This window comes from Fusarium proliferatum (genome assembly GCF_900067095.1).
Source record: "Fusarium proliferatum ET1 genome assembly, contig: FPRO_scaffold004, whole genome shotgun sequence".
NCBI classification, from domain to species: domain Eukaryota; kingdom Fungi; phylum Ascomycota; class Sordariomycetes; order Hypocreales; family Nectriaceae; genus Fusarium; species Fusarium proliferatum.
This window is the reverse complement of record NW_022194793.1, coordinates 717,076-735,285: the sequence shown is the minus strand read 5'-3', so window position 1 is coordinate 735,285 and position 18,210 is coordinate 717,076. Positions and strand designations below refer to the sequence as shown.

The window sequence follows — 18,210 nt, the reverse complement described above, 5'->3', positions numbered from 1 at the left end:
GGACGGATGGATGATCAATCAACTTGCTCAAAGATAGCTTAGCGTACTTAATCAACTACGATTCGGGGTATCTCGCCATACCTATTCTATTCACCATCTCCATCTTTTGATCACATTACCTATGTTGAAGATATCTTGACCCTCTCCACCTCAAGTGTTTCTGTATCGATCAACACCAGCTCCTTTGTTTCTGCAAAACTCGGTACGGTCACAAGTCTTACGGACTGACCCTCAGGTCCGTGAATAACTTTGGTGGAGAAGTGTGGCTGGTTGCCGACGAAATAGAGGTGTGGGCAAGTCTGCATCACAAAAGGGTCATCGTCCTGGAACGGGTAGCTCCCTGTCCAATGTTTTAGCCTCGAGACATCAAAATTTGGGTCATCATGTACTCACATAGCGTATCGGGTGCAGTCGGGGCACAGCAACGCCATCGACACATAGCTTCCATCATGCCAAGACGGTCATCGCTGCCGACGTACTTGAAAACATCGTCGACATTTTGGCCACCAGTACCAAGAAACCTCCATCCTTCGAGCTCCGCTTCCCATGGGTTTGTGACAGTGTCAAACCAGCCTGGTTGGGTGGCTGGAGCTGTTGGGTCACGCGCATACGCTCGTGCCGAAGGGAACATTGCTGGATGTACAGGTTGCTGGGGGTAACTAGCGTTCGCTGGATCCTGAGCACCAGGGAGCATAGTGATAGGAATGGATGGTAGAAGTTCGGCAATGAACGCGTCGAAGAGTTGGGAGGGGAGTGGGTTGTAGGCGCTGGCGTCGTAGCCGTACTTCTTCTGGGCTTTCTTTTCTGGAAGTACCTCGTCTGCAGCAGGAGGTTTGCGGTCTGTTGTCGAGATGGAATTTCCAGCTATGACAAGGCGGCTAATATGAGAGGCATCGATCTGGCTTAAAGGGGTCATAGCTTCACCGAGCAGGTACTCGGAAAGGAGTTGAAGCTCAAGGGCGTGAGAAGCATCAGTGCCTGAGAAAGACAAGCCAGAAACAATAGCAACCTTGCTTTTGCCGTTCTTGGCTTCAGAAGCATCAGCCATATCCTCATCTTCATCCTTTGTCTTGGCCTTTTCTGAATTGGGCTTCGAAAGGTTCCAACGGTCAGGTTGCGGAGGCAGGTCAGGGAACTTGATGTCAATGACCTCTAATTCGCCGTTGGCGTTTTCGGTGCCCATGACTCCGATAATACATCCAGTGACCAAGTTTACGGTCTTCAGCACATCGCCAACCAGCCTGATGCGGCCCGACTCATCCTCCAACATGACCTGGTCGTCTTGAGAGAAATATTTCGGTGTCAGAATAGGAGCGGAGATCCAACGCTACGGACACATTAGCATTCCATTTCATAGTCGATCGGCAACTGATATGGCATACATCCTTGGACACGTCCTCCAGAATATTCGGCTTCAGTGGCATCTCCATGTATACGGTGCCAGTTACCCAGCACAGCTCTCCCTGCCGAACATCAAGCACTCTTTCAACTCTCTGTGCCTCCTCTTCACCAATCGTTGTGCCTGTCCAGGCCTCTGCGGCTACTTTGTCGATAGCTGGTTTTATCTTGGTGAGGCGCAAAAAGTACATATCGCCGTACTGCTGTTGGTAAGAGCGTTGCTTGTTGAGTACAAAGGATTGTAGGGGCTTGTAAACGGAGACGCTCCGGGTAGGGACTTGGTGGGAAGTTTCACTGAGGGATTCGAGTCAGTCCAGTGCTTGCTTGGATGGGTAACAAAGCACAGCTTACGACGGCTTTCGCAAGAGGCTCCCCTCGACATCTTCGAGGGTCACCATGTTGAGTGGTCCCGAAATGGGAGTATTTGCAGGTTGACGGTGCAAATGAAGCGGCTGAAGGGTGTACAGGAAGTTTCAGGTAGTGGCAAGTTTTGTCGTGTATCGTAGTCGTGCAATTGACTTGACAAAGAGCTAAATTGAAGCTTCCACCTGTAGGATGAAAACGCGTGAAGAAGTTTGGTCCCACGATTAGACGCGAGTTGGCGTAAAGTGGCTAGGCAACGGATAAGGGAACTGATAGGGCCCATTAGTGGGCAAGCGTTCCACTAACAAGGGACTCGATGGGTCTCAGGTGTCATGACGTGCTGGATCTCAGGCGGAGGGTTCACTAACTGGAAACGACAACGATAGTGGAGTGCGGCCATAAACGATAGCGGGGTTCAGGTGATGGGCAGGAATCCTCATGTCCAACGGATCCCGCCTGTCACCGGCTGAGGTAACCAATCTTCGTATTGTACCTAATTTGGAGGGGGAACAGAAATCTCTGACTCGCCATTCTCATGACACGTACTATCTGATTATATAAATATCATATTCTCACAAATTTATGTTCCAGGAATACTTTCAATCCTCTTCCCATTGCCCTGACCTCTCAATTTGGCCATCCTTCTGCCTCTCTCGTTCTCTCCCGCAAGACGTCACCACCTCTGGAGCTCATCATGACACCTCCTCCTAAGCCTCCCCGTGTTGAAGTCAACAACCTCTCATACACTTTTCCCGACTACTCGACTGGTGTCAACAGCATCACTTTGGATCTTCCTCCGCGGTCTCGTACCCTTCTGATTGGTGCTAATGGAGCCGGTAAAACAACTCTGCTTCGTCTTCTTGCCGGCAAACGTCTTGCGCCCAGTGACACCATCTCTATCTGCGGTGTAGATCCCTTCAAAGAGGGTCTTGAGGGTGTCACTTATCTTGGACTGGAATGGGTCCTTAACCCCATTGTCCGAACTGACATCGGCGTCAATGAGTTGCTTCGCTCTGTTGGTGGAGATGCATACCCTGATCGACGAGACGAGCTGGTCGCCATGCTTGACGTCGACACTAATTGGCGTATGCATGCTGTTTCAGATGGTGAGCGTCGTCGAGTCCAGCTTGCCATGGGTCTACTGAGACCCTGGACGGTTCTGCTCCTCGATGAAATCACTGTCGATCTCGACGTTCTGAGTCGTGCTGAGTTTCTGGCTTGGCTCAAGCGTGAGACGGAAATTCGGGAATGTACCATCGTCTACGCCACTCATATTCTGGACAACCTCGCTGGTTGGCCGACTCATCTTGCTCATATGCACCTTGGTACTGTCAAGGAGTGGGACGAGGCTGACAAGATGCTCGCTACCATCGATGGTACTGTGGGTGCCTCCGGCAATAGCCGTCTCGGAGAGCTTGTCCTGAGCTGGCTTCGAGAGGACTTGAAGGAGCGGGGGCCACGGAGCAATATGAAACGTGGCCCTGAAGGCAAGACCTATGGGTTTGGAGGCATCCAGATCGGTGGTTATGGCGACGAGTCTAAGCATCGCGAAGCATGAACTATTTCTTGCGGAGGTTCTTACTTCGGGGCATTCTTAACAATAGCCCCGAATTTCATTTGTTTTCGGGTTGGAGTTTGGAAAGACGGATAGCACTCAACTGCATTTCTCGGCGTAGGGTCGCAATACGGGGAGGATTTGGTGGCATTGGTCACTCATGCATGGCGTTCGACTCAAAGGGAAACAGTCCTCAACCCTGTATTCTGCGGCGTTTGTTCTTTTCAACACTTGATGCATGACGACGGAACGATATGGCACTGGAAGTGCTTAGCACGGTAAATTTCAACCAAGAGTTGGCCAAACTAGACCAGGCTGATCATAATTTAACATATGGTACAAAGGACAAGATATTCATTTTCTCATCACCATTCATTGAAATGACTGCGACGTGGTTGGCCTGGAGCTGCCCTCGCCGTCTATTAATCTCCTCAGAACTGTCATTGTGTTCTTCAAAAGATCTGTAATGCCTCCGAGTTCACTAGCAGTCAGCGCCTCGAGCACCTTGATCCTATAATCCTGCCACGAGATGCGTAGCCCCCCGGAACTTGCCAATTGCCCAAGGCTACTCTGTGTCGGCGGTCCCTCATGCCTGGTGCGCAATGAAGAATCGCTATCGACTTCGGCATCCTCAAGACCTCTAATACATCGTTTGCTTTGCAAGCTCAGGAGTGGCGAGTGTGACAATGAGAAGAGAGATGCTAGAGTATGAGCCTCATCCACAGAAGTCACATACGATGACAGAACAGGCACGAGGCTCCTCGGAATCATGCATCCAAGTGCGTTGGGGTCACTGTTAGTAAAAGCCCTGCCACGCCAAAAGCAATTGCACATGTCCATAAGGTAGCCATTGAAAAGGCTGACAAAAGTCCTGTTATATGATGTAGAGTCAATGCGGCTACTTTTCTCACGCCCCGGCTTGGTGAGCATGGCCATCTCGAAACCCTTCTTGTAAAAGGCGAGAATGGCACACATGCGTGAGACAATGGCTGCAGAACTGCTGAAGAAGAGAATGTAAATGAGGGATGAAGGGGGTAGTTCGATGCAAATGTAGTGCTTGAGGACCTGATGACTAACGAGTCTGGCGTTTCGCTCATAGAAGTCAAGAATTGCAGAACGTGATGAGACAGAAGGACATGTTTGGCAGAGTGTGAGGGCAAGTGGATTAACGTGTCGGACCAAGGCTGTGATAGTCCCACTGGCATGGTCTGGTACTGTGTCACTGGATTCAAGCAGAACTGTCCAGTGGTGAAGAAGGTTCTTGTACAGGGCGAGAAGCGCTAGCAGAGATTCCGGGCTATTGTCAAGAGTGGCAGCTTCCAGGGGCTGAAAGATGTGCTTGTATAGCCCTGGAGAGTGTCAGCGTGACGAGTCAGTCTGGAGCGGCTTGAACTGACCTTGGAAGTCCAGTAATGGGGAGTAAGATAAGATCTCAAATATGGCATCGCGACGTCCAGATCCATCCCAAAGCGGAAGAAAGCGTGCAAAGAAGTCAAGTAGGAGAGGAAGAAGGTTCTGGTCCTGGTCAGATTTACCTTTAGCCAAGTCAACAAGAAACATACCTTGGTAGAAATAACATATTCCCGTAGGATATCCAGCATGTCAAAGAAGGTGCTTTCGTCTGCATCGCCATCACGAACATCTTGCAGCACACCATTGAGCCAGTTGACTAGTCTCTGCTCAGATTCGCCGTCTGGCCTCAGAAGCATGAGCTTCTGCAACAAAGGATCTGCCAGAACAGCCACTAGTTGATTGGGGAGTTCGAGCTTGTCAAGATTCTTGACGAAACTTGCAACATTCTCGATCTCCTCTATTGTAACAGAATTCTAGCAAAGTTAGTGCTTTTTCACGCAGCACAGCACGTTATTGCAGACGAACCTCTGCCACATAAGACGTGTGGACTACAGGGATTGTTCTGTTTCTAGTACTACGCCCTATAGGGCGATGAACACGGAAGCCACCTCGAGGTCGTAATGTGCCTTTTTCTGTCTGGTGAAGATGTGCATCCTGGATTTCGTCGAGCCTTGCTCGCCATTGCAGATCAGGGTGCTGAAAAATGGTCAGTAAGGGCAGTAGTAAAAAGACAAGTAAAAACGAGCCTTGAAGGAGGATGCTTTGCCCCGAACCGCGTCTCCAACAATAACTTCAGGGTAATAGTCTTTGAAAACTCTTAGAAGACCGATCAAGGACGGGTCATGTCCAGTTTGCCGGGAAAGGCTAAGCCTGTGATGTGTGAGCGAATGACCATGCGTCTTCAACTGCAATACTTACAAGGCTTGTATTCTGAAAGGCTGGACATGTTTGCGTCTGGTAATGAGAGCCAGGAGGTGGCTGAGGTTAGGTCTGGCCAGAGTTAGCGGATTGCTCGCGGCAAAGAAAAGAAAACTTACCGAGTGGCCGCGGTATCGAGGAGATTGAATAGAACCGAGTAGGTTTGAGAAAGCGTTTGTGGTGACTCCAAAGTGTGGTGTACTGTGATGAGCCACTTGAGAAGAGCAGCCTGGAGAGTCAGAGATGGCTTGAGGGCTCCGTGTCCAAGGCACGAGATGACTTGAAGAACAGATTTTCGAGAGATAGGTGCCACGGGATACAGGTTTCGGATGATAGTAGCTTGACTTGCTTGGTCAAGGTGATTTGGAGTTGTGACGAGAATGATGAGATCATCAAGGGTCTGAGGCAAAAGGCCCCATTCATACGATAGTGAGGTAAGACTAGCAATAGTAGATTTGACGTTGGTCTGGCGTGTTTTGGCGGGTATTTTGGATGCTACGGGGAATGTAAGTCAAGGCCTTTGTACATTGCTCGGGCAGTCTCACTCACATTCAATAACTTCGTCAACGAGAAGACGAATCTCCTGGTGGCCCGCCGAGGCGGGATCCATATCCGTCTCCATATGCTGGCGAATTTCCCGAGTTTGCAGTTCTCAGTAGATGTCAGGCAAAGAGACATACATGCGGTCCTCCGGGACCGAACGGCAGCCTTGGGTTGAAAGTGAATGAGTGGGACGCCCCGGAAGACGGAAGACGCGTCGGCCAAGGAGACGCGTTTACGGTTTTCGGGGTTGGAGTGGGTTTTCGTTCGGAGCGGGGCATGAAGCTGTAGGTCCGCCGTCTATGTACAGCGGTACCTGGGGGAGGAAATACAGGTGAGGATCATGATCCTGAAGGATGAAAAGACTTGGGTAACTTGGCATAAATTCGGGATAAATTTAGGATATCTTTACTTAGGTTATTTTAATACCCTTTATCAAGGTCTCGTGTTGATTTATGGGAACCCACTTTCTCAAAGTCGTTGAACGTTGGACAAATGAAGGCATACGAACGAAGCTTATTTCAACCTCAATTCTGAAGAATATATTCAATGGTTTTCAGGGCCTTTTCCTCCTCACTCGGAGTGTATTTTGAGTTCAACATAACGGTTCTCGAACGTCACGCTTTGGTACAGCGCCCTTATAAGGTTCTACTGATATTCACCAGCACCTAGGCACACGGCACCTAGGTGTAGACGTGTACCAGAAATTCATTATAGCAGATCTGCATATCCTTCAGTATAATAGCTTGCTTGTTTATTTATTTGATCTATCACTTTATATCCTCTAGCATATTTTGCTACGCATCTTCATCGTTTGGGCGCGCGCAGTGCTATGACATATCCAGGTTTCAATCCCCAAGGTACGGAGTGCACATAAGAACTCGCCTAGCCTCCATTTGCCGCGGCATCAGTAACACGGTAACTCCAACCAACCTCAGGGCCGTTGAGGTTGCAGACAGCCATCATCTATCAAGGCAAGGTAAATTGAGTTCACACTGCGTGTGGCAGATTTGCCTGATTTTGAAGCTTGCCTACACCATTACAAGGTAAAAAACGGCCCGTCCCCGCCGTAACCTTCAGTAACATTACTCTTAGCCACTGTCTAGGTACTAATATTTCTGATTCCTACCGAGTAGGTCGGTACCTTGGCCATCAAAGTTACAACCTCAACTTATTATTCGAGGTTATTGCTAGATGCTTGGCAGGAAAGATGGGGCTTTATTTGTTCATATCTCTTTACTCCTTTATCGACTTGTTATTATGCAACTCCATTCGATTTCTCACCAGTCTTTCCTCATCCTTGCCTTGACAACCACTACGGCACGATCCAATAGCCTACATCTCTGAACTGGCTGTCCATGGGCCAGCCAAACCATTGCTGACACCAGAAAACAACATCTCCATGGCGGCCATGGCGGTCAGCCTGCTACTCCGTACAGCCCCGGCCTATACGATAACTCCCACATTATCTAGTGCGACAGTCTTGTGCAACCGCCCGCATGTCGTTGTGGTCTCGTTATGTTATTCCCTGATCAAGCCAACGGATCCGACATGTCAACTACCTATCCTAGCAAACCGCATTGCTCAGAAATGTCCCTAATACGCCCGAATAAGAATAGAGGGACTTCACCCTATAGTTTCCTGCCTCTTTTCCAGACTCAACAAGACAAGGGTCAGCCAGGCTGGAATGGTTGTATCAAGCCCGTATACCATCGACTGACGTGCAATCTCTATGTACTTGTTTGCTGCACCCGGGTCTCGTTCTAATTATTCTCCTTCCTCGTCTCAGGACCTGTTGCCGTGAGTCATGGCGAACGTGTTTTTGGACCTCGTGCCGGGGCGTTATCATTGATCCATGCCACTTTGCTGCAAGTAGCTCACCCGGTTCTGCCGACGTGCGTCTTTGTGTTACCATCAGACAGACAGCCTCTCGTGGGCGTCTTTCCGCAGTCTTGACGGATCCTCGCCTTCGGCAATCCCATTTCGTCGACTTTTTGGAGCTCATCGACGCGGATTGGATGTTCTCTTCGCCATGGCCTCCGACCGGCCTTGGCCGAGGCTCATGTTTTTGATCAGCTAATCCTGACCGATGCCCTCATACCCTGGCAGCTCGAGAACTTTGTGTAGCCCTGGCGCTTCGAGGCGGCTGATTGCTCGTACATAGTACAGCACTCACTTAACTGTACCAATTGGTGTCGCAGCCTTCGTCCCATCTAACCCCACACTCATTTAAACCCTCCTCCCAGTCCCAGCAGTCTGGATGGTGGACTGTCGCAGGACCCCAGCAAACCTGGCGCCCTAAGGCCATCGTCGTCACAAAACCCGCATTTATAGATCACTCACTGCATTGCTATTGCTATTGCTATTGCTTATTCTCCTACCCATCCAGATTCAAATTATCAAAGCATATCCTCCTCTTCTCCTCTGTCGTGAGCTTCTTATCCAGCTAGACGGCCTCGATTATGAGTTTGAGTTTCCATTCTGTCTCTTGAGTCCTTTCATCATTGAGCCATTCTCCTAGCTCACCGGCGTCCCTATCTGCGGAGCCGCTCACAACAAGCTCAACAATTCGTCGCATCTTTCTTCTCCAATATTGTTTCATACTTGCTCTTTGGAAGCTGATTTATGCCCAAGGGGGTTGGGTTCTTGTGGAGACTACGCACTTAACCGAGACGAGTAGCTTCATCGACGGTTCCAAATCAGCCATGTAACTGTATCGTCAGTTTCGATACCACTAACCTACACACAGTTGAAAACCATGTCAACTATACAAAGCCAGAGCTCACCGGCTACTTTGCTATGGGATCAGCAAGACTTGATTCCTCTTCAAAAGAACCTAGGTGACGAGGATTTGGTCTTGTTATTAACACCTGCTGTTGTCCCTTTAGACCAGAGTCTTGCTAATGCAAGTGACCCTTTCGAGCCTCTCGGCAAAGCACTTGCACGCACACATCCATGGATCCGGCATGTTCCCTATACTAAGGAGCGTGGAATTACCGGTATTCATGTGGCATTCATCAAGAGAGCACGAGTCGTTATCTTCGTGCTGACTGGCTTCTCGACAGAGGAAGGTTTATTTCAGCTTGAACTCGCCGAGGTTGCTCGCGAGGTGTGTGAAGAACGCCCTTTGGTGCTTGTAGCCTGCTGTGAAGTTTCGGAAAAGGGGGCCCGCGAGTATGGTTTCCCAACTATCATTCAGTGTCCTGGGTACTTTGCGGCAGACTTACAAGCCGTCGCCGTTCTTTTGACAAGTGAACGACCGGCAACAGAGGCCACGCCGCCGACCGGTAACTCTCCTCCTCCGCCAACTTGGTCGCTCCTAAAATGGGACTACGACAAAGATCTTCCAGAAACCCACTCTTTATGGGAAGCATGTTTGCCTTCCAAATTCTATCTAAATCGCTCGACTCTTGGTTCTCTCTTGAAACGCGATGGATATGCCATGCATTACATGGTCAGAGAACCCAATCAAGGGCAGGCCGTTGGATTTTGTGCAACATTCACAACGTTTACGGATAGCAGCGGTGACCGACTGATTGGATCAGTAGCTGCTATCATCGTTCACAAAGACTTTCGGGGTCAAGGTGTTGGGCGCTTCCTCCACAACGAAGTCGTGAGCAAACTTAACAAGATTCGAGGTGTCGGAATCATTCAACTTGGAAGCACATTTCCAAGGTTGCTTTACGGTCTGCCGGCACCCGAAGCCGATACGGAGTGGTTCGAAAAACGAGGTTGGAACATGAAGGAATCAACACCTGGAAACGGGCGGCGGGTGCTCGACTGGCTGTTGAGATTTGCCGACCATCCAGTTCCTGATCTGGCTTCCGCTGGCTTGACGTTCAGGCCATGCCAGCTAACAGATTACGAGAAGGTTGTCGAGATGGCAAACAAGGAGTCGCAGAAGAGATATGGGTTTGGGTGGTACGACCAATACGCCAAAACTATGGACAGTTGCTATATGAATGACATTGTAGTCGGGCTTGAAGGGGAGAATCTAGTTGCTGCAGCAATAACATATTTTCCAAATAATGGGAGCCCTTGCGGCGCAGATATTCCATGGCCAGCCTCAATCGGACAGAGCATTGGAGGAGTTTCGTGCATCTGCATCAAAGGTCGGCCACAATCCAAAACATGTTATCTGACCTTGACTGACTGTTACATTAGACGAAGACCCGGATATGGTCAATCACCGTGACTCAGTGGCTACGAGATTGCTCCTAGCTTGTCGGCAGACCCTGAGTGAGAGAGGAATGGTTGGAATGTTTGTGGATGGCAGCAGATCGGACGAAAATGTCCTGCAGTCTTTGGGTCAGTAAGATTCTCAGGACTTTCGCAGCTACCACTTGCTGACAATGAGCCTTGGTAGGTTTTTGCAAATGGGCAGAATACAAAGAGCTTTGGCGCAAAGTCTAAGGTAGGGATGAATCTCTATCGCACAAGGGGGCCACGCAACATGAACATGGTCAACAATTCTGTCAAAAACAGCTGGCAGAAGGGAGACCTATTATTCAACGAATTTAATCCGAGCTGAAATCTCAAATATAGCTCCCGAGGACTGCTTCTTGCAACGCTATCTTATATACCTTTCTTTTTATATCCGACTTTTACGACACTTGGCACAGAGTTACAACTTATATCCTCCTTTTTCCACATCATTCAAAGATATCACGACACGACTCAACAAACGAAGCCCCATGAGCAGCAGCATACTGCGCCGGCTGGCGTATTTGACTACCTAAGGTATATCATGGCGCGGGTCTATTTACGCAAGAGCAACGAACTATTTACCTTAGTCAAACATTGGTATCAGCCAACAAGTCTCGTTTTAATCCACAACCTATTTTCACGCCGAAGATATTACCGGGGATCTAGCAGAGTGAATCGATTCTGGATTGTGCGCTTCTATCAGCGGCTGACGTGCGACAAAAGACTATGATGGATTTTGCCATCCAACTTCGGAACCCTGCGATAGCAAATCACCAGGTGTGATCTGCCTGCAGTGCTCCTACTATCCTACGTTGCCAACGCAGAATAACCCCTTAATGCATGCATCTTATAAACCCTATTGGCTCTTTTACTCATGTCACCATCCTTGAGCTCTCATTTGCTCACAAATGAGCCCAACCTCTGATCCTGTGCTACCGTCTTCGTATGCCGCCCAACCACCAAGATTCTTATGTCAAGCAACAACTAGAGCTTATGAAGTACCTACTGCTTTTGGGGTGAGGTTTTGACCGCAACTACTACACGCGCCGCACTTGTGTAACAGTGATCTGACTGGCTGCTAGTGGATCAACATGAGCCAGCCCGTTTGGTCTTACAAACACCCCAGGCAGTCATGCAAGTAGGCGGATTGTGACAACGAGACACTGCAGTCCACCAACCATTATGGGGTTTTGATAGGCGGGTTTAAGCAGTCTGAGCGTTGGTTACACAACAGCCGCTCAATTATGCAGCGTTGTACGACGAAATATTTTCTATCGGCTGATCAGGTCGGATGAGCTTTGTACGTGGATGCGTAAGCTGCAGGCTTTCAGAAAAGTGATTTGCTCCAATAATCAACCGCATTTTTGAGGTAAGGACTGTCAAGTAAATCAAGTGGCACTGGCTAGACGATTAAATGTCTTCTAGCAGTCCAATAATATTCTACTTCGAGCGAGACACAGCTCCAGGGTATATCGAGGTGGGCTGTAAGCAGAAATAGACAGAAAACAGATTTGAAATAGGGATAGAACAGACAAACATCAAGTGTGACCTAGAGCAAAAAACTTTTGAACCCCCCCCATGACACCTTGTAAATAGACAGACGCCTCCACCCTTTTTTTTTGTTTGTTTTTTTTGGAAAACATAATGACTTTACTAGAATGACTCCTTGCTTCACGTTTCCCGCGCCCCATTCAATAGCACATTTTTAGGCCCACTTGGAAAAGTCGACGGTGTCAGTGTGGGAATCCTGCCCGTGAAATGGACCAATCTCGGTGTCGTTTGTTGTTGTAGATGATGATAACATTGAGGATCGATGTGAGGTCTGCTCACTTGTGCTTGTGAAAAAGGTGGCTACACTTGTACGACGTAAACTCGTAAAGCTATCGCGGACGGTGCTGGCTGGTCGCGACGACGACATATCTCCCTGTGGCAGGAACTGCTGCTGTTGGTGTAACGGAGGCGCACCCCCGAGGGATGAATTCTGCGAAGCCGATGGTGTTATTTGCCCGGATTTTGATGGTGTGTATTTCTCTCGAAGCCTTTTGATAGCACGGAGGCGACTTCTCCACGAGCTGACATGCTCACCGCCCTCACGGTTGGCCCAGACGTGAGAGAACACCGAAGCATTAAGAGCCAACAAACGGATCAGACCTGGGAGAGCCTTAAGTGACACAATTTTCATCTCTGAGGCAGGCGAGATCTCAGGGAAACCTGGCTTGCTCAAGACCTGAACGCGATAAAAGGGCTGACTGTGTTTGGAAGCGTCTCTAGCAGCAATAAACGAAGCCCTTGACGCCGGTGTAATGACAATATGGACAAAATTGAAGTCGCCCGGGAAAGTGTCAAATTTGAAAGGCAGACCCGAATCGTTGAACACAATGTTAACAAAATCATTGCCAATATGGCGTTTCTTCATTGTGCAACGTGGGTCATGTTCAAGGTTCGTAGGCATCTGTGTGGTGACGTGAAACACGATTTCTGTGACACGATCTCGCCAGCAAAAAGTATACTGGCCATCAGAGTCAAATTCGCGATCGAGTCCATGAGTGTTGAACGTTGCCCCCTTGAGCTTGGTCAATGTGCCAAGATTGTTGAGGAACTCCATGTAATCGCTGCTACCAGACACATTCCCAAGAATCTCAACTTCATCAGTCTGTCCCTCTCCGATGTATATGACACCGACTTTGTGCCCATCAACAGTAGAGCTTCGATCAAAGACTCGAATGGCCCTTTCAACCGCATCATCCTCAGGGAGCGGAATAGGTCGCGCTAGATCATGACCTTGAGGGATGGACGACATCAATTGTACCATGATGTGACTGGGCAAGATAGTATTCGTCGAGACTTGTCCCTCCCTGCTAATATCCACGTAATTAGGTGTTTGATGCGGAGGCGGTGGATCAAACGTTTCTCGAATCGTGAAGGCCGAGGTGCCTGAAGGCTGTCTCTTGACAATTTGAGCCCAGCCAGTGGTCGTGGCCTGGTTTACTGTGACGATGCTATAACCAACCAACCATCTCTTCTTTATGATCTCTCCGAATCGATCCGATGTAAAGAGAGGGTCTTGGGATGATTCCTCCACATCAGCGTATGTATACCTTTGCATGAAGTCGATCGAAGTGAGTGCTTGTTCGTTATCCGTGTGCGCATCTTCAATCTCGTTATATATGTTCCTGACAAGCCAACCAACCAGGGTGGCACGGTCTGGCAGTTTTAACGCAAGGAACCAGAAAAGTATCACATGGTATGCTAATGCATACACATACTGTGGTAAATCGTCTGTCGCGCTTGGGTGTACGGCATCCGAAAGGTTGCCCGTAGAGGTTGCTGGAGTAGACGGTTCACTGGCATGACTGTTCCTGTTGGAAGCCTTTTTGTCCCTCACAGATTGCAGATAGCGAATGCAAATTCCAAACACAATCTTGTACTCCTCTTCTCTGAAATTGACATACACGTTGTGTAAACGGCTCAGACAAGCCAGGAACTCGAGGATGTGGATGGAGACATAAGGCTGGGTGATGATAGTAGACATTTTGGTCAACAGCTGAACCAGTGATTTGCTTGTGGAGAGTGGCAATTCATGACAGCATATAGACAAAGCATGGATGCAGCATTTTGCACTCCGCTCCCAAGTGGCGATGCCATGAACAAATGTTTTGACTATTTCATCCTCATCGCCCTTTTGAAAGTGGTCATGGTAACTGAGAATCATCGTTAAACTGTGGAAGAGACAAATCGCCACATCAGCTCGCCTCAACCCTGATGCATTTGGAGGCTCTTGAAAGGAGTTGGTTCGGATTTGCTCGCAAATGAGTCTTCGTAGCTCCTGAATCTGGGGAATGGCGTCTCTGAAAATGGCATGGTTGCTGAGTTGTGATGGAAGGTGGACCAGTGCAAAACTGTACACCTCCCAGTCGCAACCGTGCAACAGGCCGAGGACAGCCTCGAGCCAAGCGGCAATATCGAGGGCAGTAGCCTCAATATTCGTTTTGGTCTCTTGGACTTCTTCATCCATCACGAGCTCAGCGGAGCCAGGGCTGTGAGAAACTAGAACTGGACTAAACACGCCGGTCACGGTGTCAGGCAGAGCCTCTGGGTCCGGAAGGCTCCAAAGTTGATGATAGCGAGCTGCACTACCACTATTGCCGAGTAGGCCACTTCCAGCAGCGACGCTTGCAGACCGAACGGGCATGCCTCTTTCATGGCCTTGCCCTTGGCTAAACGAAATACCGCGAGCAGACCTGGACGACCCAACATGTTCATTTCTTAACAAGCGTATAGATTGTGCAGCCTCCTCAGCCTGCTTCTTGGCGTATGTTTCCGGGGTTCGACACAAGGAGGCGGCAACAAAATTAGTCTCAAGTGTCTTTGTGATGAAAATTCGGTTGGCCCAATCGGCACGCAGCCTAAATAAGAGCTTCATAGCGGTCAACCGAGCATCGACCTCGCAGTGACTCGACTTCACAATGTTTATCAACGCATGATATAGCCTCAAGGATTTCCCACTGTCGTAATCCATAGTCTGCACAAATATCTTCACGTAGCCCTTGGCAACCACGTTTGAGGGCGACTGTCCTTGTGGCAGGTGTTCTTCCGAAGATCCTTGAGCGAACGGACTATGAGATGCTGACGATGGAATTGGTGATTTGAGCCTGTCGCCAATGACGATGCCTCGGAGGGCATCGATAATATAATCGAATAACTCCATGTCACACGATACTACAACTGAAACCATGAGCGACATGATTCCTTCAAGGACCAAAACATCCATCTCTTCAGAAACATCTTGAAGGATGCTCTTAGCTAGTTGTGGGATGAAACTCTCTTCGGGGTCGTCGCCAACTAGATCCACGACTTCGTAGGCGTCCATGATGGTTTCCAAGGCTCGAAGCCTAATCTGTGAGGACCGATCTCTGTTGCCAAAGAATCCTTTTAAAACCAAGGTTAGATTTTCTTCCCATCGGAGATCTGAAGGTGAACAGCATCTGAACTGCTGAAAGTAATTCAAGACAGACGATGCAGTTTCGTCAGGGAGAAATTGATGGACTTCGGTTAGAAACGAAATAATGGTTGCCCGAGGAATAAACACATCCGATTTTTGGTTAATGAGCACATCAAGCTGTTTGATGAGGATTATAAGTTCTCGGCTCAGAGCTTCCTCAGGCTTCTCGTCCCTCACAGGACTCCGGTATCCATCAGAGTCGCGCGGCCCAGGTATTGCTCGTTTGGAGCATGTCGCGGCAGCCTCGAGTATTACCGACCAGTCCTCGTCGATGATCAAGCGATGTATGTGGCCATTGCCATCGTCAAATAGAGCGTTAAGCAACTGAAGAATAGCTGTCAATGTTTTGATGGAAGTGCCAGTTTTCGCAACTATTGTAAGACCATCCGCCAGTAACGCGAAAGGTATCCCCGGATAGCCGTTCTCCGGACTTTTGGACAGAACCTTTTGCAGTACGGCAAGAGCGCCGCGTATCTCTCGGTTAACATCCTTCTCCTTGGCCCCATCCGTAGGATTATTTCGTAGAATATCCAATAAAATGCGGGTGGTCGCCTGTCCATTATGGCTTTTGAACAGATTTGAGAGTGTGTTCCAGGAGTCTTTTTGAAGGCTTCCCACCATGCAATAGATAGAGCTGAGCACTTGAACACAGCCTTTGAGCTTATCTTCTGGTATAGACCCAAATGTCACAATTGCATCAATGACCGCTATGCACGATCTGAGATCCTCTTCCACGCTTGTGCTCATACAAATTGCCAGTAGTCGATCGATCAATCCTGTCACAGCAGATTCATCTGCATTGTTGAAGCTGAACTTTATGACGTCGATGAGAAAATTGAATAACTGAGCGAGGTTCTTTTCTTCACCAGAAGCGACAGCACGATTTCGAGAAGCGCCCTTTGAACTCCGTGACGCTTTCCTTCTAGCTGCACGCACCACGTTATAAGATTCCCATAGCCAATTAGTCAAAAGGGGAAGAAGCTCATAATCGAAGCCTGTCAAAATTCGGCCCCGCCGGGTTAGGTCAACAAGAGCAGCCAACTGTAGGTGAAAATCCTCCGAGTTTGCAGGAGCCGATAGGGTTGTGAAATATTCTTGCCGTTCAAGATCAGAGGAGGCCTCGTGCTTCACACACTCCGTAAGGAGCTCCCAACCAGCTGCCCGTGCTGCTGCAGGTTTTGCGGGATCGATAAGGTCTTTCGCAGCATACCAAATATCCAAGACAGGATTGAGAGGGTACTCGGCAATTGCGTATTTCAACGAGTTGGCGGCAGCAATGCGCTCGTTGGGTGAGCCATTCTTGAGAAGCTCAAAGGACTCCATGTGACTAGAGGACAGCCCATGAGGTGGGTTGGTGGAGACGGCTGGGGCTGGAGCATGAACGAACTCGGCGGTCGGCTGGGCGTTTGCTGAAGAGGGTGATGCTATAGATGGCGAGGATTTGGAGAGCTTAGAACTTGTCAGACCCCGGAGGACATGGGCAAGGCCACCCTGACGGGACGTATCTGGGGATGATGGACCATCTCCTGGCTGCGGTGACATGTGCTCGTGTGAAGTCTCGTTGGAGTCTTTGGGACTAAGTGAGGCTAATCGGCGCAGCATGTTAGCAAAGGTACAGAAACCTGTGCACTAGAAACTTTGTCATCGGCAAGGCAGAACGGATCAATCGACACGAAACAGACAACATGGGGCGTCAAACGAGTCGCAACGATAAGGTGATGGGCACACAGGATATTGGGCAAGTTCAAGAGCTCGACGAGGCGTTTAGACAAGACAACCGAGCTGAATTGTCTTGTGTCGCAAGTACGACAAACGGAACGGCGTCTCGGATGCAAGGTGTGCAGAGCAAATTCAAAATGGGCAGACGGCGCAAGCGAGTCTCACCGGCGAAACATGTGCTACCTAGGCCTGAATTTGGCCTGTAAGAAGTTGCGTGTATACACAGGATAAGGCGTGTTCATTAAATGATCAATGAAGGTTGTAGATAATCGGGCTTCGGCTGCGAGGTATCGTGCAATTCAGTCAGGGACCAGAAGGAATGATGATAACGATAAGTGTGACCCAATAGCGCGGAGGTGGACGAGGATCCGGGATGGCACCACACGGCGGGCAGATCGGCGGGATGCAAAGGCGAGAAAAAGAGGCCGGGACTCGTAGAAGGACACACTGGCTAGAGCGCGGGGGGCTCGATCAATGACCAAGTTGCTATGATGGATGTATAAAGCGATTTGATTTGATGAGGCTGGAAGGATGAGAGAATATTGAAGGATGGGAGACGATGTTGGCACATTACCGGTAATAAGTTGGTAAAGTTTGCGCTTGGTGAATACCACCCACCTAACTCTGGGAAGACGCAATGACAAGGCAGATCGATGCAGTAGGGTACTTCCTGTAATGTATAATACTGATCTTTTGCCCACCCAAGGTACCAGGTAGTAGCTAATGGAAACGCAAGATTTCCTTACTAAGCTATAACAGATGACCCATTGGTGGCATTTGAATGGCTGTTTCCTGAAGCACACGAACAGCTCAGGGTTTGCTATGTACGCCATGCCACCAAGCTGTAGGCGGTAAGGTACCGCATGCCAATCGCGCCAATCTGGAACTATGAAGGGACCCTGAGTCTGTAGAGAATAATATTTTGTTCCTTAGCTACAGCGTACCTGCAGTGTTCTCTGGCTACGGTTGTATTGGTGTGGGTTCTGTCGCCGAGTTGGATGACAGACCATGGCGCTGATCTTGTGGCTTGATTTCATCATTAAGTCTAGTAAATACATAGTCAATGAGATATACTGTCTTTTAAATTCAATAAATGGCCATGGATGTGCCGCTATGTGTGTGTGTGTGTGTTTATGCATATCAACTGGGGTATCGC

The 18,210-nt window shown here is 49.1% G+C and overlaps 5 protein-coding genes across 5 annotated transcripts; 2 read left to right on the top strand and 3 right to left on the bottom strand.

The window, feature by feature from the left end:
* Positions 1 to 119: 119 nt before the first annotated feature.
* On the bottom strand, positions 120 to 1,796 carry FPRO_04431 (uncharacterized protein; the record flags this gene model as incomplete). Its single annotated transcript, XM_031229941.1, has 4 exons — positions 120 to 340; positions 394 to 1,327; positions 1,383 to 1,692; positions 1,750 to 1,796. The coding sequence occupies 4 exons, from the start codon at positions 1,794 to 1,796 to the stop codon at positions 120 to 122; spliced, it is 1,512 nt and encodes a 503-aa protein (XP_031080127.1).
* A 659-nt stretch (positions 1,797 to 2,455) lies between these two features.
* FPRO_04430 (uncharacterized protein) lies at positions 2,456 to 3,319 on the top strand (the record flags this gene model as incomplete). The annotated part of the gene is made up of 1 exon (XM_031229940.1): positions 2,456 to 3,319. One exon carries the CDS (start codon positions 2,456 to 2,458, stop codon positions 3,317 to 3,319), a length of 864 nt encoding a protein of 287 aa, XP_031080126.1.
* Positions 3,320 to 3,688: 369 nt separating this feature from the next.
* On the bottom strand, positions 3,689 to 6,209 carry FPRO_04429 (uncharacterized protein; the record flags this gene model as incomplete). Its single annotated transcript, XM_031229938.1, has 8 exons — positions 3,689 to 4,665; positions 4,714 to 4,831; positions 4,879 to 5,142; positions 5,195 to 5,365; positions 5,416 to 5,539; positions 5,588 to 5,659; positions 5,707 to 6,082; positions 6,137 to 6,209. The coding sequence occupies 8 exons, from the start codon at positions 6,207 to 6,209 to the stop codon at positions 3,689 to 3,691; spliced, it is 2,175 nt and encodes a 724-aa protein (XP_031080125.1).
* A 2,676-nt stretch (positions 6,210 to 8,885) lies between these two features.
* On the top strand, positions 8,886 to 10,540 carry FPRO_04428 (uncharacterized protein; the record flags this gene model as incomplete). Its single annotated transcript, XM_031229937.1, has 3 exons — positions 8,886 to 10,239; positions 10,292 to 10,435; positions 10,494 to 10,540. The coding sequence occupies 3 exons, from the start codon at positions 8,886 to 8,888 to the stop codon at positions 10,538 to 10,540; spliced, it is 1,545 nt and encodes a 514-aa protein (XP_031080124.1).
* Positions 10,541 to 12,038: 1,498 nt separating this feature from the next.
* Positions 12,039 to 16,937, bottom strand: FPRO_04427 (uncharacterized protein; the record flags this gene model as incomplete). Its single annotated transcript, XM_031229936.1, has 1 exon — positions 12,039 to 16,937. The coding sequence occupies one exon, from the start codon at positions 16,935 to 16,937 to the stop codon at positions 12,039 to 12,041; it is 4,899 nt and encodes a 1,632-aa protein (XP_031080123.1).
* Positions 16,938 to 18,210: the final 1,273 nt, after the last annotated feature.